We start from the raw sequence: 26,583 nt of genomic DNA, 5'->3' as shown, positions 1-26,583 counted from the left end.
TGTGCATTTATACTGTATAGTAAGGATATATCAATAAGTTGGCAATTATGTTACCCGGCATCCACCTGTCTCCCTTGTACAATGTTTTCAAAAGTTCCTTTTTGCAAGGATTACTACATAAATGCAAGTTCTTATGCAGAATATATCGACATCAAAGAAGACAGCCAGAATATCATCTAATTCTTTGCATTGTGTTATTTGATGACTGATGAGGCTGATTTTTGTTGGAATGAATGTCCACAGAGTGAACATTGGATACCAGATATACCAGGTTGGGAATCTTGATTTTTCGAGCAAAACTTCTGAGCCCGTCATGCTTTCTTATCTTGAACATCTATTTCACACTGTTTCAGATTCACTTTTAATCAGTCTTTATGCCTCTTGTGTTGTCCTCTAAGAAATCACTCCCCCGTTGTCAATGTGCAATTAAAGACCTTCTTTGGGATTTGTTCATTGGACACTCACACTAAATGACTTGACCAGCGTAGCCTTAATGATCACAGCATCTATGCTTGGTATGCGAGCTTTTTTAAGAATTTGGGTGTCAGAGATCTTGTCTTACAATCTGATCTTCATTAGTTGTCTCAGGCAGCTTAAGAAAGAAAGACTTGCATTTATATAGCGCCTTTCACGACCACCAAATGTCTCACAATGCCTCACAGCCAATGAAGTACTTTTGGAGTGTAGTCACTGTTGTAATGTGGGAAATGCAGCAGTCAATTTGCGCACAGCAGGCTCCCACAACCAGCAATGTGATAAAGACCAGATAATCTGTTTTTGTTATGTTGATTGAGGGATAAATATTGGCCAGGACATCGGGAATAACTCCCCTGCTCTTCTTTGAAATAGTGCCATGGAAGCTTTTACGTCCACCTGAGAAGGCAGATGGGACCTTGGTTTAACGTCTCATTCAAAAGATGTGGTGAAAGAGATTCAGTTTCTTATTTTGGTGTGCAAGTTTCACAGGCATAAAGCAAGGTCGTCCGAATAGCAGCCCTCTATACTTTGAGCTTGTTCTGTAGGCTGACGCCTTGTTTGTTGCAAAGGCATTCATGGAAATTTGCCAAAACATAAGCTGGCTTTAGCAATTCTTCAGGATGCTTCTGTATTGCTATGGACTTCTCTAGACAGGGTGCTACCCAGGTAGGTGAATCTGTCCACGGCCTGAAGTGTGTGATTAACAATGGCTATGATAGATGGATTGTAATCCTTGCCTGGGGCTGGTTGGAAGAGTACCACTTTAAGGCTGATAGTCATGTCAAATTGAAGGCAAGTTGTTGCAATAACTTGCCTGCAAGTTGGTTTGCATATCATCCTGGGGGTGGGCCACAAGAACACAGTCATCAACAAATAGGACTTCACGAACAAATTCTTCCAGCACCTTTGTTTTAGCTTAAAATCTTCTAAAGTTGAAGAGCTGCCCATCAGTCCTGATTCCGATCTTGACTCTAATTTTGAGATTATTGAAAGGCACTAGAAACACAGTAGCAAGCAAAAGGCTGAAAAGTAATGGTGCAAGGTCACATCCTTGCTTCATACCATTTATAATGGGGAAGAAGATGAAATTGTCCCCATTTTCTATCACTTTAGCTATCATACCACTATGGCATTGTTTGACCATTTCATTGAATTTGTCTGGACACATAAACTTGAAGAGGGTTTTCCAGAGACCTTCTCTCCTAACAATGTCAAATGCCTTTGTTAAGTCAAAAAAGTCTTGGAGCTGCCAGCCTGCAAAGATCATATCAGTTGTGCCTCCTCCCTTTCTGATCCCACATTGATTGGTAAGATTTTTACAGAAAGGCTTGCATTTACACAGCACCTTTCATGACCACCGGACTTTACTGCGCTTTACCAAGCGCTTTACTGCCAATTAAGAACTCTTTGAAGTGTAGTCACTGTTGTAATGTGCACAGTAAGCTCCCACAAACAGCAATATGACAATAACCAGATAATCTGTTTTAGCAATGTTGATTGAAAGATAAATATTGGCTGGGACACCTGTGATAACGCACCTGCTTTTCTTTCAAATAGTGCCATGGGATCTTTTACGTCCACCTGAGAGAGCAGATGGGGCCTCATCCGAAAGACAGCAATGTAGAATTAAGATACTATTCAATAATTTCCAATACAGCATCCCCTGTTTTTGCACAGCTGTGGCAATGAGAGCAGGCAATAAGAGCTGGGTATTCTGTGGCAAGTGTCTCCTGACTCCCCAAAGGCACAATGCACAAGTCAGGAATGGGATGGAATACTCTCCACTTGTCTGGATGAGTGCAGCTCCGACAACACTCAAGAAGCTCGACACCATCCAGGACAAAGCAGCCAGCTTGATTGGCACCCCATCCACCACCTTAAACATTCACTTCCTCCACCACCGTGGCTGCAGTGTGTACCATCTACAAGATTCACTGCAGCAACTCACCAAGCCTTCTTCAGAACACCTTCCAAACCTGTTACCTCTACCATCTAGAAGGACAAAGGCAGCAGGCGCATGAGAACACCACCACCTGCAAGTTCCCCTCCATGTCACGCACCATCCTGACTTGGAAATATATTGTGTTCCTTCATCGTCGCTGGATCAAAATCCTGAAACTCTCTCCCTAACAGCATTGTGGGAGTACCTTCACCACATGGAATGCAGCGGTTTAAGAACATAAGAAATAGGAGCAGGAGTAGGCCATTTGGCCCCTCGAGACTGCTCCGCTATTTAATAAGCTCATGCTGATCTGATCATGGACTCAGCTCCACTTCCCTGCTGGCTCCCCATAACCCTTTATTCCCTTATCGTTCAAAAATCTATCTCTGTCTTAAATATATTTAATGACCCAGCCCGCCACAGCTCTCTGGGGCAGAGAATTCAATAGATTTACAACCCTCTGAGGAGAAGAAATTCTTCCTCATCTCAGTTCTAAATGGGCGACCGCTCACCACCACCTTCTTTAGGTCAATTTGGGATGGGCAATAAATACTGGCCTTGCCAGCAACGCCCACATCTCAGGAACAAATTTTTTAAAGTTTGATGTTTCATCGTCATCATCATCATAGGCAGTCCCTCGGAATCGAGGAGGACTTGCTTCCACTCTTAAAATATGAGTTCTTAGGTGGCTGTACAATCCAATACGAGAACCACAGTCTCTGTCACAAGTGGGACAGATAGTCGTTGAGGGAAAGGGAGGGTGGGAGGTTTGCCGCACGCTCTTTCCGCTGCCTGCGCTTGATTTGTGCATGCTCTCGGCGATGAGACTCGATGTGCTCAGCGCCCTCCTGGATGCACTTCCTCCACTTAGGGCGGTCTTTGGCCAGGGACTCCCAGGTGTCGTTGGAGATGTTGCACTTTACCAGGGAGGCTTTGAGGGTGTCCTTGTAACGTTTCCTCTGCCCACCTTTGGCTCGTTTACCACGAAAGAGTTTGGAACAGAGCACTTGCTTTGGGAGTCTGGTGTCTGACATGCGAGCGATGTGGCCTGTCCAGCGGAGCTGATCAAGTGTGGTCAGTGCTTCAATGCTGGCCTGGTCAAGAACGCTAACGTTGGTGCGTCTGTCCTCCCAGAGGAGTTGTAAGATGTTTAAAATGTTGTTACGCGGCGTGAGGGTGTTTTCGCCGTCTTCCTGGCCTGCAGGGGGCGCGGCGGCCGGCGCGGGCGGGAGGACCATCTTGCGGCGCGGTGGGTTGTCCTTGGCGCTGGGAGGATTGCATCATCGCGAGTAGCGGCGCGGGCTGGCGGTTGCGGCGTCTCGGGCGGCATGATGACGGGAGACGAGAGCGGCGTCACCGTGGGGCAGCTTCACTTGGCGAGGCAGGATCTGAGTGTCCTGGTCAGTACCGGCGGAGGGGAGGGCGGGGGTCCTCGCCGCGCACACCGGGGCCGCCTCCTCACTGCCAAGCCTGGGGCCGCACATGCTCGGGGCCGGGCTGGGTATAGGAGCCGCGGCCTCGGGTAGCGATTGTTGCGGGGCGGGCGGGGGGTTGGAGTGGGAGCGTGTGCCGAACCCCCGGGGGATGCGATGGGAGGGAGGGCATGACTCGGGGGAAAGGCGAGTGCACGGAGCACAGCTCTGCACAGGGCCGTCGCATCCTGGTTTATGGTCAGCTGTGATGGCGGAGCTGGAGCCCGGGCACACGTCCTCAGCCGCACGCCGTCTCATTCCCATCCAATCCTCGGTCTCTCGCTCCTTGTATTCCTGAAGGCAGTTGCTTTTTGTTGAATGCAGACCGTTCACACTCCACTGGTTATTCATCATTCGTGAACCTGGACCCAGTTTTCTAATTCTGTGCGGGGAACGATGTCTTTCCCAGAGCCCCAGTACACACGGAATGACCAGCCAGCATGACCCTATGATGCCCACTAGGTTTCTAGCTATCTGTGGGCACGACACTGGACGAAGTGCACGACACAGCCAAACTGTTATCGTTATCAAAATTGCCTATTAATTAGTGAGGCTTTGACTTGTGCTGCGGAAGGGCTGGGTCTTTGCATCACAATTAGCAAAATTAAACCCATAAGATTCAAGGGACAGTGGCAGAATAGTGGTGAACAGTTGTTTTACACACTGAAGGGAAGTTTATCGTGGTGTTCCTCAGGGGTTGGTATAAGGGCCACTGCTGGATAAACAGATTATCAGTTCATAATCACACTGATGTTTGTGGGAGCTAATTGGCTGCCGAGTTTCCCACATTACGACAGTGATTACACTCCAACAGTACTTCATTGGCTGTAAAGTGCTTTGAGACATTTGGTGGTCGTGAAAGGTGCTATATAACTGCAGGTCTTTTTTCTTTTACTGCACTTTTTGACTTGGACTTCAGTATACTGGGCATGATATCAAAGTTTGCAGATGACACGAAACTCGAAAATGTAGTAAACACTGAGGAGGATGGTGACTGATTTCAGGAGGATATACAGGCTGATGAAATGGCCAGGCCCATGACAGACAAAATTTAATGCAGAGATGTGTCAAGTGATAAATTTTGGTAGGGAGAATGACGAGTGGCAGTAAATGGTACAATTTTAAAGTGGTTGCAGGAACGGAGAAACCTGGAGGTAAAGGTACACAAATCTTTGAAGGTGGCAGGAAAAGTTGAGAAGGCTGTTAGAAAAGCATATTGGATCCTTGGCTCTATTAACGGAGGCATAGAGTACAAAAGCAAGGGAGCTATGCTAAATCTTTATAAAACTCAGCTGGAGTATTGTGTTCAATTCTGGGCACCACACTAGGAAGAATGTCAAAGCCTTGGAGAGGGTGGAGAAGCTGTGGTTAGAGAAGAGAAACATAGAAAATAGGTGCAGGAGTACGCCATTTGGCCCTTCGAGCCTGCACCGCCATTCAATAAGATCATGGCTGATCATTCCCTCAGTACCCCTTTCCTGCTTTCTCTCCATACCCCTTGATCCCTTTAGCCATAAGGGCCATATCTAACTCCCTCTTGAATATATCCAATGAACTGGCATCAACAACTCTCTGCGGCAGGGAATTCCACAGGTTAACAACTCTCTGATTGAAGAAGTTTCTCCTCATCTCAGTCCTAAATGGCCTACCCCTTATCCTAAGACTATGTTCCCTGGATCTGGACTTCGCCAACATCGGAAACATTCTTCCCGCATCTAACCTGTCCAGTCCCGTCAGAATTGAATATGTTTCTATGAGATCCCCTATCATCCTTCTAAAAACTCCAATGAATAAAGGCCTAGTTGATCCAGTCTCTCCTCATATGACAGCCCAGCCATCCCTGGAATTAGTCTGGTGAATCTTCGCTGCACTCCCTCAATAGCAAGAACGTCCTTCCTCAGATTAGGAGACCAAAACTGAACACAATATTCCAGGTGAGGCCTCACTAAGGCCCTGTACAACTGCAGTAAGACCTCCCTGCTCCTATACTCAAATCCCCTAGCTATGAAGGCCAACATACCAATTGCCGCCTTCAACGCCTGCTGTACCTGCATGCCAACCTTCAATGACTGATGAACCATGACACCCAGGTCTCGTTGCACCTCCCCTTTTCCTAATCTGCCGCCATGCAGATAATCTGCCTTTGTGTTTTTGCCCCCAAAATGGATAACCTCACATTTAGTCAAATTATACTGCATCTGCCATGCATTTGCCCACTCCCCTAACCTGTCCAAGTCACCCTGAAGCCTCTTGGCATCCCCCTCACAGCTCACGCCGCCACCCAGTTTAGTGTCATCTGCAAACTTGGAGATATTACACTCAATTCCTTCATCCAAATCGTTAATATATATTGTAAAGAGCTGGGGTCCCAGCACTGAGCCCTGCCGTTCTGAAATGGACCTGTTTATCCCGACTCTCTGCTTCATGTCTGCCAACCAGTTCTCTATCCACGTCAGTACATTACCCCCAATACCATGCGCTTTGATTTTGCACACCAATCTCTTGTGCGGGGCCTTGTCAAAAGCTTTTTGAAAGTCCAAATACACCACATCCACTGGTTCTCCCTTGGCCACTCTGCTAGTTACATCCTCAAAAAATTCAAGAAGATTTGTCAAGCATGAGTTCCCTTTCATAAATCCATGCTGACTTGGACCGATCCTGTCACTGCTTTCCAAATGCGCTGCTATTTCATCCTTAATGATTGATGAAAGGTTAAGATGACATTTAATAGAGGCCAAAATCATGAATGGTTTTGATGGCGTATATAAGGATAAACTGTTTCCAGAAGGGTCGAAAACCAGAGGATATTGATTTAAGCTGATTGGCAAAAGAACCAGAAGTGACAGGAGGAAACATTTCTGTAGCGAGTTGTGATCTGGAATGCACTACCTGCAAAGATGGTGGAAGCAGATTCAATAGTAACTTTCAAAAGGGAAATCGGATAAAGACTTGAAAGGAAAAAATTCACAGGGCTATGGGGAAAGAGCAGGAGAATGGGACTAATTGGATAGCTCTACCAAAGCGGCAACACAGACATGATTGGCCAAATGGCTTCCTTCTGTGTTGTATCATCTACATTTGTTCCAGTGTTGTCTGATCGGATATTGAACCTGCCAGAGGGTTGACACAGTTATTGAATGTTCAGTAAATGTTGCTGTAGGTGAATGTTAACCTCTTTTCTAAATTGTGAAAGTAATTTAACATATTTATGGGATCTGCAGTTGCCAGGCATTGAAGCATTTTCCCAACTTCAGATGTTTCTCCCAAACTTTGCGTGGGAATATTACATCACCATTATCGTTTACATCAACCAGAGTTGATTGATGTGCATTGATCGCTAATTTTTTGTTAGCTAGAGGTATCGCGATATCAGAAAAGACGGGTAAATGGAGATCATCCATGATCCTATCCTTATGTTCCTCTGATGTACTATATCAGAAATGTCTTTTTTTAAGCATATCTCTGATATTTTTGCCAGGATTTCATCGGATATCTCCTGGTTATACTTGGAGAACATCCTCCTCCCCACTTTTATGATTCTTAACAACCAATTTTTTAAAGCCTCCTAGTGTAACTCCTGCTTCGCAAAGTGCACCAAACTGAGCTTTTAGTGTGCTGTAGTAATTCTTAGCTAACAAATGTACTGGTATCCCACAAATACAAATTTCAGTTTCATAAAGATGGCTCTAATTCTAGTAGCTTCACCAATAACCTGCCCACTGATGCTCAGTTTGGGTTCCGTTAGGACCATCCAGCTCCAGACCTCATTACACCCTTGATCCAAACATCAGCAAAATAACTGCATTCCAGAGGTGAGGGAAGAGTGACTGCCCTTGACATCGAGGCAGCATTTGACCGAGTGTGGTACCAAGGAGCCTTCGTAAAATTTAAGTCAACGGGAGCCATAGCTAGCACAAAGGAAGGTAGTTGTTGGAGGCCAATCATCTCAGCCCCAGGACATTGCTGCAAGAGCTCCTCAGGGCGGTGTCCTCAGCTGAACCATCTTCAGCTGCTTCAACAATCACCATACCTCCATCATAAGGTAGGAATTTGGGGATGTTGCTGATGACTGCAGTGTTCAGTTCCATTTGCAACTGCTCAGATAATGAAACCGTCCGTGCCCACATGTAGCAAGACCTGGACAACATTCAGACTTGGGCTGATAAGTGGCAAGTAACATTTGCGCCAGACAAGTTCCGGGCAATGACTATCTCTAACCACTTCCCCATGACATTCAATGGCATTACCACTGTCAAATACCCCACCATCAACATCCTGGGGTCATCATTGACCAGAAACTTAACTGGATCAGCCACATAAATACTGTAGCTACAAGAGCAGGTCAGAGGCTGGGTATTTTGTGGCAAGTGACTCATCTGACTCCCAAAGCCTTTCTACCATCGACAACGCACAAGTCAGAAGTATGATGCAATACACTCCACTTTCCTGGGTGAGTGCAGCTCCAACAACACACAAGAAGCTCGACACTATCCAGGACAAAGCAGCCTGCTTGATTGGCGTCCCATTCACCACCTTAAACATTCACTCCCTCCGCGACAGGCACATTGTGGCTGCAGTGTATACCATTTACTAGATACACTGCAGTAACTTACCAAGGCTTCTTCGACAGAACCTCTCAAACCCGCGGCCTCTACTACCTAGAAGGACAAGGGCAGCAGGTGCATGGGAACACCATCACCTGCAAGTTCCCCTCCAAGTTACACACCATCCTGATTTGGAAATATACCACCATTCCTTCATTGTCGCTGGGCTAAAATCCTGGAACTCCCTCCCTAACAGCACTGAGAGTACCTTCACCACACGGCTCACCACCACCTTCTCGAGGGCAATTAGGGATGGGCAATAAATTCTGACCTTGCCAGTGACGCCCATATCCTGTGAATGAATTTAAAAAATAAGTTGTCCCAACGGAACCCATGAAGATCCTGCTAATGTGAATTTGTTTACATTTCTTTTGCAATTCATACATAGAAAGTTCACTGTACTTTACAGGCCAAAGTAATAAAGTGGCTGTCAAGCACGAGGGATAAAGGAATAAATAAAACGTTTGGGAATCGTGCCAAAAGCACTGATGAAGTTGTTTTGAAAAATCACATAACGCACGGATTCAGGGAATGAACTCCGAGGGCAGAGGCTTGGTGGGCCACTGATGATTGAGCAGAGGGAATGAAGAATAAACTGTTGTCAGAGGTTGCATGCGAGGTCTTAAAGTTCGAGATCGCTGGAGATCACTGAAGTAGTTGGCAAGGGCTGGTGAGATTTGAAGCAAGGATGAAGTTCATTTTGTGCTTCCATCACCTTCCTACTTGTCTGGAGGGAGCAGCGTGCGGCGGTGCGGTACGGAAATCGGCGTGGCCCCGGCCTGCAAGACCATCAGCAGGCCAGGGCCATCAGAGGGAGCAGCGTGCGGCGGCTGCGAAGTCAGGTCGCTGATTGCAGTGCGGGCAGGCACAGCAGGAGGGGCGAAGGAGTGCAAAAGTTTGCAGAAGCAAGTGACCGGGGACCAGGAGAGGCGTGAGTCTGGGGCAGCATGGACCAGCCCACACTGCGATATGTGTGTGCGCGCTCGGTCCGTGCAGCAGAGTTGCCATCCAGTCGTCTTGGGTAATCCACGCCACTGGACCAAGACCTAGCTCTATCAAGCCCGTGTTGTGGCTGGTGTGCAGCGGCAACCACATGTTTTTTTTTAAAAATCCAAGCACAGGCATCTTCCACTCTCCAAGATGTAGTTCGGGATCTGAAATATTAGGTCCTTCATTGAAACACCTGTGAACTCATCCCTTTTTGACGTGGAAGCAAGTCATCCTCACTTCGAGGGACTGGCTATGATGATGATTTGTCTTTTATAGTTTGGTTTTTATGTGCAGTAATATCTCCTATTCATTGAGTCAGCACTTATCAGCTGAGAGAACCAGCAGAATAAGCCACTATCCTAGGCAATAGGAGGCTCACTGTTGACTTGTATACGTGTGGGTGTAAACATGCGGGTGTCTGCATTCCTAAATATATGATTTTATCTTCAGGGTCCAGCGAAATTGTTTACAAAGTGGCGTGTGCTGTGATCTTGTGCTCGTGAAAGCCTATCAGATATCAGTTGGGGGCGGGGGGGTGCTAAGAGGTGCAGGACTGTTCTGTGCATCTGCATGGTCAGGTAAACAGCAGTTTTCATTTATATTGTATCTTTAACTTAGAAAGTGACCTTCACAGAGGGGAGAGATAAAATAGATAAATTACAAGTATGCTGAAACAAAAACAGAAAATCTTGGATGTTTCAGGCATAATCCTTCGTCAGAACTGGAAGATTTTACAGAAGAACAACTTATAAAAAGGAACAGAACGAGGAAAAGGGGAGGAAGAAACAAATAAATAAGAAAAGTAGAATCAGCTATAAAGTGATCGCATAGAATATACAGCACAAACAGGCATTTCGGGCCAGCGTTTATGCTCTACTCGAGCCTCCTCCCATCTTACCTCCTAATTATCAGCATAAACCTCCATTCCCTTCTCCCTCATATGTTTATCTAGCCTCCTCTTAAATGCATCTATACTAATTGCCTCAACCACTCCCTGTGGTAGCAGTCCCACATTCTCACCACTCTCTGGGTAAAGACGTTTCTGCTGAATTCCCTCTTTGATTTTTGGTGACTATCTTATAGTGATGGCCTCTAGTTATTCAAGTGGAATTACACTCTCTGTGTCTACTCTATCAAAACCTTTCATAATTTTAGAAACCCCTATTGGTTCACCCCTCAACCATCTCGGGAGACACAACCTGTTCATCCTTTCCTGTTTAGGAGAACAGGAGGTGGCTAATTGACAAGTGATAATGGTGTCAGACGAAAGGCAGCATGATGAGAAAAATTAGAAAAATTTAATGGGACCCAGAGAATGTGTAATGCAGTCCACACCGTTTATAGCGGACGTGTTCATGCGAATGTGATTTGCCCATTACTCGTGATGGTATAATGTGGTATAAGTTGTGGCTTTGTTTTTATTGTTGAACCCAGGAAAATATCACTTACTCAATTCATTCTGTTGTTTTTCCTGATTTGCCCTTTGCTGTTGCTCTTGGTTCCTATCTGCCTCTTCTGGGAATTGAATTGTGCTGCATTTTGTGGGCTGAATTAGGAATTCCCATCCAGAGTGTGCACATGCTGTGTGCAAGAATGCTATCGTCGCACATCAGCAGCTCCTTGAACAGTTACCTGAATGAACCTCCTTACTCCGAGACCTGACCAAGGACCTGAGCTCTGCAGCATCAACCTGACCCTGCTGTGGTTCAGAAACTGGAAACGCTGGGAGCAGATCCCATCATTCAGTTAAACAACCCAAACACCCAATTGGGGCATTTAATTTCAGCTGCTGGGATTATTCTGCATGAACTGTTTTTGTTCAATATTTTAAAACGCATGCATCAGTTTTTCATGTGCACTTCACTTGTACAATCGTAGGGATGATTCTGGAAACTGATGGATGTAGTTTATTTCTCCTTGACGTAAATGGAGCACATAAGACGCTGTAGCTGGCAACTTCAAAATTGATGTTCATGCTATCGCTTTGTGGCTGATATAAGCGACTGTCCATTTTAAACAGAAGTTTTAAGTAGTTGAACTGTATTTGAAACAGTTGGGAAAGTGGGAGCATGAAAACCTGGCACAGCATAGCAGATTCCAGGAGTCTGGTGGCAGAAATGGGCAGGTCGGCACCAGGGTTACATACCACAGTGCCAACAGTGTACCAGGGGGGATTCCTATCCTAAGTACCAACCCACTTCCTCAGCTATCCCAGAAGCGCAAGTATGCCCATCCTACCTTACCAGTACCTGCTGACAGAGAGCAAAGAGACCTGTGATTAAGCTCATCATTATTAAGGCCAGGCGGCTGCAAAGTGGTTAGTAGCCAGATGAGATGCTGTTCCTTGAGTTTGTACTCAACTCTCTCGCCATATGTTTAGCAGATAATTTAGGGAGGTAATTGTTTGATGGAAAATTGGGAGATCCACAAGAAAATGACTCCACTCGTGGTTGGTTAGTTGACATTTTTGAATACTATAGTGAAACTCTCAAAATTGTTGGTGCATGAACCTACCAACTGATCAAGAGCCTCTTCTGTGAGGTTGCACTCTTATTATTAATAAATTCGTAACACCGTGGATCTCGGGAGAGTGATACGCAAAAGGTTGCTCTTAAAATTCCAGAAAAAATTAAACTCTTGACTATCTGACAAGGGGGTGAGACAAGTGGGGTCGAGGAATTACTACCCAATGGATAAAGACAATAAAAACTTTTGATTTATATAGCGCCTTTAAAGTAGCAAACTATCCCAAGGCACTTTGATGTGGATGTGAGTCAAAGAAAGTTAATAGGAGGGTTGACAAAAAGCTTGGTCAAAGAAGTGGGTTTTAAGGAGAAGAGGGAGGCAGAGAGATCATTCCAGAGTGTGGAACAGAGACGTTTGGAGGCACAGCCACCAATGTTGGGGTGAAGGGAGTGGGGAATGTACGAGACCAGGGTCGGAGGAATGTAGAGTTCACCGGCTTGTAGAACTGGAGTAGGTTACAGAGATGGTTTTAGGACTAATACAGATTCTTGCCTTTTGTCAATTATGACTTGAATTTATACTCCTGTGACCATTTGTACTTAGCTGTTGTTGGAGATAATTGGAAGCAACGGTGAATTACAGGAAAAAAATCTCATGTAAATAAAGGAGGAAGAAGAAACAAGTTTAGAAGGATCCAAGATGGTAGGAAAGGAACCGCCTGCAAATTGCTAGGTGTTTAGCAAGGAAGGACAAGTCAGGAATATCACCAAACCTGGCAGCATCAATGTTGGAGCTTTGGACTGTAAAGTTGGAATCCCAAATTGGAAGTACAATTTTTTCCATATTTTGTCTGAGGAAGACGGGGAGGGGAAAATGAGCGATCCCGATGGGTTAGAAATTGATCAAAGGCCATTAATGCCGGCGGAAAATTCATCAAAAAATAGAGAAAAAAATGGCCGTTCCATGTGGATTCTCGGTGGTCCTGGTCAAATTAAGTCCGAGGCTAGGGAGTCGGCCGAGGGAGGGAGGAAAACATGAATATATTTTTAAAATAAAACATTGGAAAACATTCAGAGGAACCTTTTTAACTGAATCGCTGCAAAAGAATTAATAAAAAAACATTCACTTACCTTTTTTTGCAAGGTTTCATATTTACCGTCCATCGAAAGGCTGTTCCGACTGGGCGTTTTTTTTTTGCAGAAGTATGGATCACTGCTCCCACCAAACTAGGGCAAGAGCGGTTTTCCAAGCGCGCCGGCGGTCCGCTCCCCAGCGGTATTTCAAAACCGCCGGTGTGAGGCCCTGACTAAATTCCCAATGAATGTAAGACTGCCCAAAACTGAACTACCACCGAGAAACGCGGCGATAGGCTGATCAATTTCTAGCCCTATGTGTTTTACTAATGATGGCTGATGAAGCATGGAGCGGGATTGATATTTTCTGAGAATTGGGCTCCTCAATAAAAGGGAAGCAATGTGAATACAGAATAAGAAGAAAGAAACGCCATCAAAAAAAAAATTTTTGTCTTGTTTAATGCTGATGCCTAATATTTATCCACTCAAAATATGTGAATAATTTACGGGCCTTGCAAAAGTTTTAATTGTATAATGGTTAATGGTATGTGATCCAGTGTTTCTGTTTTACAGGATGTTACCAAGTTAACACCCCTTTCTCCTGAAGTCATCAGCAGGCAAGCTACTATCAATATAGGTGAGTTATTATTAAATCCTTGTGGTCTATACTCAGTTAAATGAATGTGCATTTTCTATTGAAGGTGGATGTCTGTTTTGGAGCTAATGTGTTGCAGTCATAGGTTTGCTAAAATAAATTAGGATATTGTAAACATTTTCTGTAAATTGAAATTAAAAAGCTAAAATTTATGGCAATTGCAATTTCAAAAAATTCTGTCTCGTCAAATGTCTGGAAATGCTTATGTTTGAAGTATCTTAATGGATGCAAAAAAAATAAACTTTTGCAGATTAAGTATTTGTGATGGAAATTATGTTGAAGAGATTTGCTATGTTAGAAATTGTACCTGAAAAGTTTCAAAAGGCATGCTAATTAAGTTCTCCTGTGTTAATGATATAGTTAGTATGAATATTCCCATTTTCCACACGTGTTTGTGCTAATTGAGATTGACAATTTGACTGCTGTGAATCTGCACCAAACTTCATTTCCGGCAGCAGAATTTCATCCTCTCTGGGCAACATTTGAAGACAGAAGTGAAAGAATAATGCTAGCCCAACACTGCCACCCAGTCCCATTTGACTCCTTCATAACATTTTTGAAAAATGTTGTAATGCTTTCAATGATAAAACTTTAAATGTGTCCAATTGAATTCCTATTTAAAGCACAAGGTCAAATATAATTGTATGTACATGTTTAAATGTGGGATCCCTAACAATAGATAAAAATAAGAGGCTTGTCACTGCTTATGTTTTGGTTATTTGGTTTAGGTCTTTCCTTAAGGTGTTATCTGTTCATCTATAAATTGTATGTCATTGCATAGATAGCCTGACATAATAAATAAATGATACATGGCATATTTGGATGGCTGCGCCGACATGTAGTTTTCTTTGGTCCTGGAGAGGACCGCTCGATTTGTTTGGTTTGCTACTGTCACCGGGAGGTCGATTTAACAAGAAGTTCGATGTCCTTTGAGACAATATTAGTTACATTCGTGGCAATAGTGCCTCTCCGCCATACTTTAGTGCCTCAGCAAGGATTCCATCCGCTCCCCGTTGCCTTGTTCTTGAGCTGGCGGATGGCCTTTTCTACCTCGTGCAGGGCTAGGGTTTTGCTGAGATGGTGGCGGGCAACATGCTGTGGGATGGAGTTGAGGACACTCGAGTCAAAGGCAGAGTCTCGGTTAAGGAGATCTTTGAAGGGCTCCTGACTCCCTCGGTATCCTTGTTGAGTGTCTCCCCGTTCTTGGCCAGCAGTGGGGTGGGACCTTGGTTGCTTGGGCCATAGGTGGACTTGACTGCGGTGAAGAATCCCGCAACATCATGGTTGTGCCAGTTGCTGAATCTCCTGTGCTTTCTACACCCACTATCTATTCTTTAGGTTGCGGGTTTTTTGTTGGACCCCTGCCTTAAGCCGTCTGTAATGTTGCTTTGCTGCTCCCGAGTTGGGTTGTTTTAGGTTCAGATAGGCCCTGCACTTGCAATTTATTAGCTCTTGGATCTCCTGGTCATTCTCTTCAAACCCGTCCTGGTGTTTCCTGGTTGAATGACCGAGCGTCTCTTCACAGGCATTGGTTATGGTGGCCTTGAGGGCAGACCAAGCGCTGTGGGCATTCTGCACCTCGGGGTCGCCAGGTTAGCAGTGAGGCGCTGGCTGTATAGGGCTCTCTTAGCTGGATCTTTGAGTGCCCTGGCATTGACTTTTTTGCAGCACTGTTTCTGCTGTTGTCGTCGCTTTGAGGCTATGTTGATGATGATGGAACGGATTAGATTTAAGATCATGAAACGGGGTGCGCCGCGAGAAGGCTGTCATCATGGCTACCTTGTTAGGCAGCCTCTGCACTGCTATGAAGTGGACAGCTGATGAGAATGATGCAGGTTGACCTCTAACAACCAAAACCATCTTCCTTTGTGCGAGATTTGACTCCAGCCAGTGGAGCGTTTTCCCCTGATTCCCATTGACTTGAATTTTACTAGGGCTCCTTGATGTCAAGGGCAGTCACTCTCGCCTCACCTCTGGAAATTCAGCTCTTTTGTCCATGCTTGGATCAAGGCTGTAATTAACCGTGCAGGCAGCTATTAACGAATATGATATAATTGGGATTACGGAGACATGGCTCCAAGATGACCAAGGCTGGGAACTCAACATCCAGGGGTATTCAACATTCAGGTAGGATAGACAGAAAGAAAAAGGAGGTGGGGTAGAGTTGCTGGTTAAAGAGGAAATTAACGCAATAGTAAGGAAGGACATTAGCTTGGATGATGTGGAATCTGTATGAGTAGAGCTGCAGAATAGCAAAGGGCAGAAAACGCTAGTGGGAGTTGTGTGCAGACCACCAAACAGTAGTAGTGAGGTTGGGGACAGCATCAAACCAGAAATAAGGGATGTGTGCAATAAAGGCACAGCAGTTATCATGGGCGACTTTAATCTACATATAGATTGGGCTAACCTAACTGGTAGCAATACGATGGAGGAGGATTTCCTGGAGTGTATTAGGGATGGTTTTCTAGACCAATATGTCGAGGAACCAACTAGAGGGCTGGCCATCCTAGGCTGGGTGATGTGTAATGAGAAAGGACTAATTAGCAATCTTGTTGTGCGAGGCCCCTTGGGGAAGAGTGACCATAACATGGTAGAATTCTTTATTAAGATGGAGAGTGACACAGTTAATTCAGAGACTAGGGTGCTGAACTTAAGGAAAGGTAACTTCGATGGTATGAGACGTCAATTGGCTAGAATAGACTGGCGAATGATATTTCAAGGGTTGACGGTGGATAGGCAATGGCAGACATTTAAAGATCACATGGATGAACTTCAACAATTGTACATCCCTGTCTGGAGTAAAAATAAAAACGGGGAAGGTGGCTCAAGCGTGGCTAAGAAGGGAAATTAAGGATAGTGTTAAATCCAAGGAAGAGGCATATAAATTGGCCAGAAAAAGCTGCAAACCTGAGGACTGGAAGAAATTTAGAATTCAGCAGAGGAGGACAAAGGGTTTAATTAGGAGGGGGAAAATAGAGTATGAGAGGAAGCTTGCTGGAAACATAAAAACGGACTGCAAAAGCTTCTATAGCTATGTGAAGAGAAAAAGATTAGTGAAGACAAACGTAGGTCCCTTGCAGTCAGAATCAGGTGAATTTATAATGGGGAACAAAGAAATGGCAGACCAATTGAACAAATACTTTGGTTATGTCTTCACGAAGGAAAACACAAATAAGCTTCTGGAAATACGAGGGGACTGAGGGTCTAGCGAGAAGGAGGAACTGAAGGAAATCCTTATTAGTCAGGAAATTGTGTTGGGGAAATTGATGGGATTGGAGGCTGATAAATCCCCAGGGCCTGATAGTCTGCATCCCAGATTACTTAAGGAAGTAGCCCTAGAAATAGTGGATGCATTGGTGATCATTTTTCAACAGTCTATTGACTCTGGATCAGTTCCTATGGACTGGAGGGTAGCTAATGTAACACCACTTTTTAAAAAAGGAGGGAGAGAGCAAACGAGGAATCATAGACCGGTTAGCCTGACGTCGGTACTGGGGAAAATGTTGGAATCAATTATTAAAGATGAAATAGCAGAGCATTTGGGAAAGCAATGACAGGATCGGTCCAAGTCAGCATGGATTTATGAAAGGGAAATCATGCTTGACAAATCTTCTGGAATTTTTTGAGGATGTAACTAGTAGAGCGGACAAGGGAGAACCAGTGGATGTGGTGTATTTGGATTTTCCAAAGGCTTTTGACAAGGTCCCACACGAGATTGGTGTGCAAAATTAAAGCACGTGGTATTGGGGGTAATGTATTGACGTGGATAGAGAACTGGTTGGCAGACAGGAAGCAGAGAGTCGGGATAAACGGGTCCTTTTCAGAATGGCAGGCAGTGACTAGTGGGGTGCCGCAGGGCTCAGTGCTGGGACCCCAGCTATTTACAATATACATTAATGATTTAGATGATGAAATTGAGTGTAATGCACACTAAGCTGGGTGACAATGTGAGCTATGAGAAGGATGCTAAGAGGCTGCAGGGTGACTTGGACAGGTTAGGTGAGTGGGCAAATGCATGGCAAATGCAGTATAATGTGGATAAATGTGAGGTGGCAAAAACATGAAGGCAGAATATTATCTGAATGACGACAGATTAGGAAAAGGGGAGGTGCAATGAGACCTGGGTGTCATGGTACATCAGTCATTGAAAGTTGGCATGCAGGTACAGCAGGCGGTGAAGGCGGCAAATGGCATGTTGGCCTTCATAGCTCGGGGATTTAAGTATAGGAGCAGGAAGATCTTACTGCAGTTGTACAGGACCTTGGTGAGGCCTCACCTGGAATATTGTGTTCCGTTTTGGTCTCCTAATCTGAGGGAGGACGTTCTTGCTATTGAGGGAGTGCAGCGAAGGTTCACCAGACTGATTCCCGGGATGGCAGGACTAACATATGAGGAGAAACTGGATCGACTGGGCCTGTATTCACTGGAGTTTAGAAGAATGAGAGGGGATCTCATCGAAACATATTCAATTCTGACGGGACTGAACAGGTTAGATGCAGGAAGAATGTTGGGGATGTCCAGAACCAGGGGTCACAGTCTGAGGATAAGGGGTAAGCCATTTAGGACCGAGATGAGGAGAAACTTCTTCACTCAGAGTTGTTAACCTGTGAAATTCTCTACCACAGAGAGTTGTTGATGGCAGTTCGTTAGATATATTCAAGAGGGCGTTGGATATGGCCCTTACGGCTAAAGGGATTAAGGGGTATGGAGAGAAAGCAGGAAAGGGGTAATGAGGTGAATGATCAGCCATGATCTTATTGAAAGGTGGTGCAGGCTCGAAGGGTCGAATGGCCTACTCCTGCACCTATTTTCTGTGTTTCTGTGTTTCTGAGGTCTGGAACTTGGGGGTCCTGGCAGAACCCAAACTGAGCAGCGGTGAGCAGGTGAGTAAATGCCGCTTGATAGCACTGTCGATGACACCTTCCATCACTTTGCTGATGTTTGAGAGTAGACTGATGGGGCCGATTTGATTTGTCCTGCTTTTTGTGGATAGGACATACCTGAGCAGTTTTCTACATTGAAGGATAGATGCCAGTGCTGTGGCTGTCCTGGAACAGCTTAGCTAGAGGACTGGCCGCTTCTGGAGCACAAATCTTCAGCACGACAGCCGGGATGCTGTCGGGGCCCATAGCCTTTGCTGTGTCCAATGCGCTCAGCTGTTTCTGGATATCACGTGGAGTGAATCAAATTGGCTGGAGACTGGCTTCTGTGGTGGTGGAGACCTCTGGAGGAGTCCAATATGGATCATCCACTCAGCATTTCTGGCTGCACTCAGCATTTCTGGCTGCAGATGGTTGCAAATGCTTCGGCCTTGTCTTTTGCACTTGAGTGCTGGGCTCCGCCATCATTGAGAAATAGTCAACGAGCCTCCTTCCGTTAGTTGTTTAATTGTCCACCAACATTCACGACTGGATGTGCAGAGCTTTGATCAGATCTGTTGATTATGAGATCGCTTAGCTCTGTCTGTAGCATGCTGTTTTCGCTTTTTAGCTTGCATGTAGACCTGTGTTGCAGCTTCCCCAGGTTGCGCATTATGCCTGGTGCTGCTCCTGGCATGCTCTTCTACATTCCTCATTGAACCTGGGTTAGTCCCCTGACTTGATGGTAATGGTAGAGTGAGGGATTTGCTGTGCTGAGGTTACAGATTGCGGTGGAATACAATTCTGCTGATGACCCAATGGACTACAATGGACACCTATTTTTGAGCTGCTAAATCTATCCCATTTAGCAGAGTGGTAGTGCCGCACAACACGATGGAGGGTCTCTTCACTGTGAAGGACTGTGCGGTGGTCACTGCTACCAACACTATCATGGACAGATGCATCTGCGACAGGTAGATTGGTGAGCATGAGGTCAAGTAGGTTTTTCTCTTGTGTTGGATCTCTTGCCACCTGCCGCAGGCCCAGTCTGGCAGCCAGGACTCAACCAGCTCAGTCAGTAGTGCTACCGCGCAACCCTTGGTGATGGACGTAGAAGTCCCTCACCCAGAGTACATTCTGTGCCCTTGCTACCCTCAATGCTTCTTCCAAGTGGTGTTCAACATGGAAGAGTATTGATTCATCAGCTGAGGAAGGGTGGTAGGTGGAAATCAGCAGGAAGTTTCCTTGCCCATGGGGGTTTGAAAGTGAGTCCTCATTTTAAAATTCAGTGACATCTGAAATTTGTCAACTTAAAGTTAGAAAGAACCTTTAATGTAATGAATATTCCACAGCACTTTACAAATAGGCATAGGAAATGGACACAATAAATAGAAGGGAAGAGTTCTCTTCCTAGGTTTCATGTTTGGCTGCTCAGTTAATCAAAAATATTCGAATTTATTGTTTTTGACCAAAGTTGTGTCCAGATTTTGAGAGCATAAGTTGTGCACATAAACCCTGTAGAAGCTTAACTTGTGATCCAACTAATTGTTTTTCCTTAGGCACAATTGGTCATGTAGCCCATGGAAAGTCCACTGTAGTTAAAGCTATTTCTGGTGTTCAGACTGTCCGATTTAAAAATGAGCTAGAAAGAAATATCACTATCAAGCTGGGATATGCCAACGCAAAGGTAAAAATATCTATAGTAATGAAGTACAGTACATAATTCTGCTTTTGTCGTTCATGTTCAGTTAAATATCTCTAAATTTGATTTCAATTCTGTTTTTATTTCATTTTTTGTGCTGTATCTCAATATAATGTCGATTGTTGAGCTTATTTCTGTATTACCTGAAGTTCTTCATTTTAAATCATTAACAAACTGCTTAAAAAGACCAATATTCTTCATATGTAGTGGTTCTGTGTTTTGTGAAATTCTTAATTGCTTGAGAAAATAGATCGTTGTTATACTGTAATGGGACTTTGAGTGTGGCAATCTGAGTTACTTGAAGCCTGGACGTTTTCTGTGGTAATTAGTTGATAACCTGCCATTTCACTGAATGCCTGGGACTCCTTCACCCTGTTGGTTCAAGTGCAAAGTATTTTATGGAACTCATAATGTCGGTAAAGTATCATCTGCAATTGTTTAATTGTTTGAATATGAAAGATATGCAGCAACTTGTGGTTAAGGCCAATATGCTGGTATTTAAACAGTACATGGCTTTGTTTTAATTAAGGTAAGAAAGCCAGTCATTACTCTTTAATTGTCTTGTATAAAACTTTAAGCTCTTTCTGTACTTACTTAGTTGTAATTTCCTCAGGTTTACAAACTTGATGACCCCAGTTGTCCAAGGCCTGACTGTTACAGGTCATGTGGTAGCAGCACACCAGATGAGTTCCCTTCAGATATTCCTGGAATCAAAGGAAATTTCAAGCTAGTCAGGTTGGTGCAATCCAGATTCAAGTCATTGTCAGCATAAGATTTAGCATCTGCACAGTAATGAGAATTATTTTGGAGGCACGGTTAAGTCTTCCATTATTGTGATTTGCACTGACTACAATGCCTGTTGCATCTGGTAACATTTCCATATGTCTCAGCAGTTTTTGCTCTCTGAGCAAAACCATACAAACCTCCATTTTGTTCAGGCCATGTGCCTCTTTTCCCAGTATGCTTTTGGAATTTTCTGATTCCATTATATTGCTAGTGTGCAACTTTAACTGAGGATCGCAGTTTGATAGCACTTTAAGGTATTAGTCTTTGAATTGGCACTGAAGTGTTTACAGATATCAATTGATGTTTAAAATGGCTCGATCTTGTAAACGTAAGTATCCTCTTGCTATTTAATGTGCCAATTTTTAAGAAAAAACTTTGTTTATAGAGTCGACAAAGATTAGCTTTGATTAATATCTGTACTAAATCTGCTCCTTTCCTAATTGCTGCAAGTGTCCAATTGGATCTGAAAATGATTTTCTCTCCTAGGGTACTGACTCCTCCCGTTCAAAACATAAGAACATAAGAAATAGGAGCAGGAGTAGTCCATTTTGCCTCTCGAACTTGCTCCGCCATTCAATAAGATCATGGCTGATTTGATCCTGGCCTCAACTCCCCTCCCCCGCCCACTCCCTATAACCCTTAACTCCCTTATCATTCAAAAATCTTAAATATATTCAAAGATCCAGCCTCCACAGCTCCCTGGGGTGGAGAATTCCAAAGATTCACGACCCTCTGAGAAAATAAATTCCTCCTCATTTCTGTCTTAAATGGGCAGCCCCTTATTCTGAAACTATGCCTTCTAGTTCTAGATACCCTCGTGAGGGAAAACATCCTCTCTGCCAAAACCCCTCAGAATTTTATATGTTTCAATAAGGTCACCTCTCATTCTTGATAACCCCATCATCTCGGGAATCAACCTTGTGAACCTTCTCTGGACTGCCTCCAATGCAAGTATATCCTTCCTTAAATAAGGAGACCAAAACTGTATGCAGTACTTCAGGTGTGGTCTTACCAACTGTGTACAGTTGGAGCAGGATTTCCCTGCTTTTATACTCCATCCCCCTTGCAATAAAGGCCAACATTTCATTTGCCTTCCTGATTTCTTGCTATAGCTGCATTCTAACTTTGTGTGTTTCATGTACAAGAATCCCCAAATCCCTCTACTGCATCATTTTGTAATCTCTCCCCATTTAAATAGTAATTTGCTTTTTTATTTTTCCTACCAAAGTGGATAACCTCAAATTCACATTATACTCCATCTGCCAAATTTTTGCCCACTCATTGAGCCTATTGTACATTTTTTGCATCCTCACAACTTACTTTTCCACCTATCTTTGTATCATCAGTAAATTTGGCTACGTTACACTTGGTCCCTTCATCCAAGTCATTAATATAGATTGTAAGTAGTTGAGGCCTCAGCACTGATCCCTGTGGCACCCCAATAGTTACAGCTTGCTAGCCTGAAAATTACCCATTTATCTGTCATTAACTCCTCAAAAAAAAACACTGTCATCCCCTCACAAACTGTTGCCCCATCTTCTCTCCAAAATCCTTAATCTTGTCGCCTTGCAAATCCATGCTCCTCTTTGGGATAATAATCTGGGACAAAATTAATTGACATTTAGAAAAGTATGGGCTAATAAATGAGAATTCAGCACGGATTTGTTAAAAGCAAATCGTGTTTGACTAACTTGATCGCATTCTTTCATGAAGTGATGGTGAGGGTAGTGCAGTTGATGTGTATATGGACTTTCAAAAGGTATTTGACAAAGTACTACATAATAGACTTGTTAACAAAATTCAAGCCCATGGGATTAAAGGGACCGTGGCAGCATGGATACAAAATTGTCTACGGGATAGAAAGCAGAGAGTAGCAGTGAACGGCTGTTTTTCTGACTGGAGGGATGTATACAGTGTTGTTCCCCAGGGGTCAGTATTAGGACCACTGCTCTTTTGATATATATTAATGACTTAGATGGGTATACAGGGCGTAATTTTAATGTTTGCAGATGATATAAAATTCAGAAATGTCGTAAACAATGAGGAGGATCGCAACAGACTTCAGGAGCACATAGACAGACTGGTGAAATGGACAGAAACACAGCAGATGAAGTTTATTGCAGATAAGTGTGAAGTGATATATTTTGGTAGGAATGAGGAGAGGCAATATGAACTAAATGATAGTTTTAAATGGGGTGCAGGAACAGAAAGACCTGGAGGTGTATGTACAGGAATGTAGAGGAATAGAGCACAAAAGCAAGGTAAACCTTTATAAAACACTGTTTAGGCTTCAGCTGGTGTATTGTGTTCAATTCTGGGCAGCACACTTTAGGAAGGATGTCAAGACCTTGGAGCAGGTGCAGAAGAGATTCACTGGAATGGTACCAGGGATGAGGGACTTCAATTATGTGGAGAGACTGGAGAAGTTGGGGTTGTACTCCTTGGATTAAATCAAGATTTGAACGAGGTGTTCAAAGTCATGAATGGTTTTGATAGAGTAAATAAAGAGAAACAGTTTCCAGTGGCCAAAAGGTCGGTAACCAGAGGACACCGATTTAAGGTGATTAGCAAAAGAGCCAGAGACGATATGAGGAAGCAATTCTTTATGCAGCGAGTTGTTGATCTAGAATGCACTGCTTGAAAGGGTGGTGAAAGCAGATTCAATAGTAACATTCAAGAGAGAATTGGATAAATACTTGAATGGAAAAAATTACAGGGCTTTGGGGAAAGAGCGGGGGGAGTGGGATTAATTGGACAGCTCTACCAAAGAGCTGACACAGGCATGATGAGCTGAATGGCCACCACCTGCGCTGTATCATTCTATGATCTTTCTTGCAACTCATTGTTCCCAGGAGGCTGGTCTGTCGGTCGCCTTCCTATCCCTCGACCAAGAGAAGGCGTTCGACAGGGTGGATCACGACTATCTGCTCGGAACTCTGCGCGCTTTCGGGTTCGGGACGCATTTCGTCGCCCGGATCCGACTTTTGTACGCCGCCGCGGAGTGTCTGATTAAGGTTAACGGGTCCTTGACGGCGCCCCTTCGCTTTAGGAGAGGGGTGCGCCAGGGATGCCCCATGTCCGGCCAGTTATACGCCGTTTGCGTGGAGCCTTTCCTGCGCCTCTTGCGGACGAGGTTGACGGGACTGGCTCTGCAAGGGCCGGACGTGGAGGTTGTCCTCTCGGCTTACGCCGATGACGTGCTCCTCGCGGTAGAGGATCCCGCTGACCTGCGGAGGATGCGTGAGTGCCAGGAGATTTACTCGGCCGCGTCCTCCGCCAGGATCAACTGGGAGAAATGTTCCGGACTCCTGGTGGGTCAGTGGCGGGTGGACTCCCTGCCGGAGGAGCTCAGGCCTTTTGCCTGGAGCACGACCCATCTCCTCTATCTGGGAGTCTACCTTAGCCCCGACGAGGGAGCCTGGCCGGCGAACTGGCAGGAGCTGGAGGCCAAGGTCACCGCTCGCCTAGGGCGCTGGACAGGACTGCTCCGAGTGCTGTCCTACAGGGGTCGAGCGCTAGTCATAAACCAGCTGGTGGCCGCAATGTTGTGGTACCGGCTGGTCACTTTGACCCCTCCCCCTGCGTTTGTCGCCAAGATACAGAAGAAGCTGGTGGACTTCTTCTGGAACAACAGGAAGCACTGGGTCTCTGCCGCGGTCTTGAGTCTCCCGCTTGAGGAGGGCGGTCAGTCGTTGGTGTGCGTCAGCGCCCAGCTCGCGACTTTCCGTCTTCAGACCCTGCAGAGATACCTTTTACGTCGAGCCCCCTCCTAGGTGGTGTGCTCTGGCGAGGTATTTCTTCCGCCAGCAGCGCGACCTCAATTATGACACGCAGTTCCTGTTTGTGAACTTGGGGGGTGCCAGGACCGCCCTCCGGGAGCTGCCTGTCTTTTACAGGGAACTCATCAGGGTCTGGAACAAAGTCTCCACCAAGCGCAGCTCTCCGCTGGCTGGAGTGGCGGCCGTCCTGCAGGAACCGCTGCTCGGGAATCCGTACCTCCACGGCCGAGGTTTTATGTGGCGGTCGGAAGAGAGGGCTGTGGCTGGTGAGGTGACCAGGGTCAGGGACCTGCTCGATGGCGGAGGAACGGGCTGGATGGCGCCAGACACGCTGGCGCGGCGCCTAAATTCTGCCAACGTCCGCCACGCGGCCGATGCCATCGAGTCGCTAAAAACAGCTCTGGGCCCTGACTCCGTTAGGTGCATCGAGGAGGCTCAAGCACGTGGGGAGATCCCGTCCGAACTGACCCCCGTCCGGACGGAATTCCTCATCGGCGCCAAACCCCGGAACCTCCCTCGGGGGCCGGCGCCTCACAACTTGAGCCGCCTCGGGGAAATCCCCTCCGTGCCTTTCAGTTCCGCGCGGAGGGGTTTCCTGTACGGGCTGCTCCTGCACACCCTCAACTTTGCCATTCTCGCCGGCCGTCCGGACACGCCATGGCGTACCATCTTGCCGTCCGGAGGAGGCGGGGGTCCCCGATGGAGGGCACTCTACGCAGGGGTCCTCCCACTATTCATCGGGGACTTGGCCTGGAGGGTGGTGCACGGAGCAGTGCCGTGCAGCAAATTTTTAAGCCGGTTCACGGACTCCCAGGCCGCCTGCAATTTCTGCGGTCTGGAAGAGTCCGTGTTCCATGTTTTTATGGAATGCACAAGGTTGCAGCCCCTGTTTTATTATTTGAAGGGGCTGCTCCTGAAATTCTGGCTGCACTTCAGTCCCACTCTCCTGATCTTTGGGCACCCTGTGCGGAGGGGAGCGGGTAGGTCCGAAGGCCTCCTCGTAGGACTGCTCCTGGGCACGGCCAAGGGTGCCATCAGCCGGTCCAGGCAGCGGGCAGTTGAGGGGGTCGCTCAACCTGACTGCCTGCCTCTCTTCCGCTCTTGCATCTGGTCCAGGGTGTCCTTGGAGATGGAGCACGCGGTGTCCACCGGTACGCTCGCGGCCTTCCGCGAGAGGTGGGCACCGGAGGGACTGGAGTGCATCATCACGCCCGGCAACCAAATTTTAATTTGATTTTACGTTTTAAAGTTTAATTTGTTTTAATTGCCGGTGTTTTTAGTGTCCCCTTCCCTTTTATAGGGGGCACCGGAAAAATTGTGATTTTAGTGCCCAAAAAAAAATACAAAAAAAAAAGAAAAACACAAAAAAAAAAGGAAAAAAGGGCCTTGTAAATGTCTGGTGTGTCACCCAGGTCGGGTGGCACAGTTTAATGTTTATGTTTTGCAGGTAGACTCTAAAAGAGTTTCTTTCTTGCAACTCCTTGTTTGAATCTGTCCAATCAGGTTTCTGCCCACATCACTGAAATGGCCCTAATCAAAGTCACAAATGACCTCCTGTGTCTGTAATGCATTATCCCTCCTCATCCTTTGTGGCCTTTAATGTGGTCAATCACACCATCCTTCTACAATGCCTTTACTCTGTTGACTAGTTCAATAGGACTGCCCTTGTTTCGTTTCACTCTTACTTATCCAATTGTAGCATATCTGCCAATGGCTTCTTTTTCTTCCCTCACACCATTGCCTCTAGAGTCCGCCCAAGAATCTATCCTTGGCCCCTT

General features: G+C 45.5%; 1 protein-coding gene across 1 annotated transcript in view; it reads left to right on the top strand.

The window, feature by feature from the left end:
• Positions 1-3,678: 3,678 nt before the first annotated feature.
• eif2s3 (eukaryotic translation initiation factor 2, subunit 3 gamma) overlaps positions 3,679-26,583 on the top strand; it is a 70,875-nt gene continuing 47,970 nt past the window's right edge. The window contains exons 1-4 of the mRNA XM_070893378.1: positions 3,679-3,819; positions 13,598-13,661; positions 20,098-20,225; positions 20,854-20,975. Coding sequence (XP_070749479.1) covers positions 3,748-3,819; positions 13,598-13,661; positions 20,098-20,225; positions 20,854-20,975 — 386 coding nt within the window. The 5' untranslated portion in view covers positions 3,679-3,747. The remainder of the gene's footprint in view (positions 3,820-13,597; positions 13,662-20,097; positions 20,226-20,853; positions 20,976-26,583) is intronic.

Source organism: Pristiophorus japonicus, chromosome 11 (assembly GCF_044704955.1).
Source record: "Pristiophorus japonicus isolate sPriJap1 chromosome 11, sPriJap1.hap1, whole genome shotgun sequence".
Classification (NCBI taxonomy): domain Eukaryota; kingdom Metazoa; phylum Chordata; class Chondrichthyes; family Pristiophoridae; genus Pristiophorus; species Pristiophorus japonicus.
This window is presented reverse-complemented; position numbering and strand designations above follow the sequence as displayed.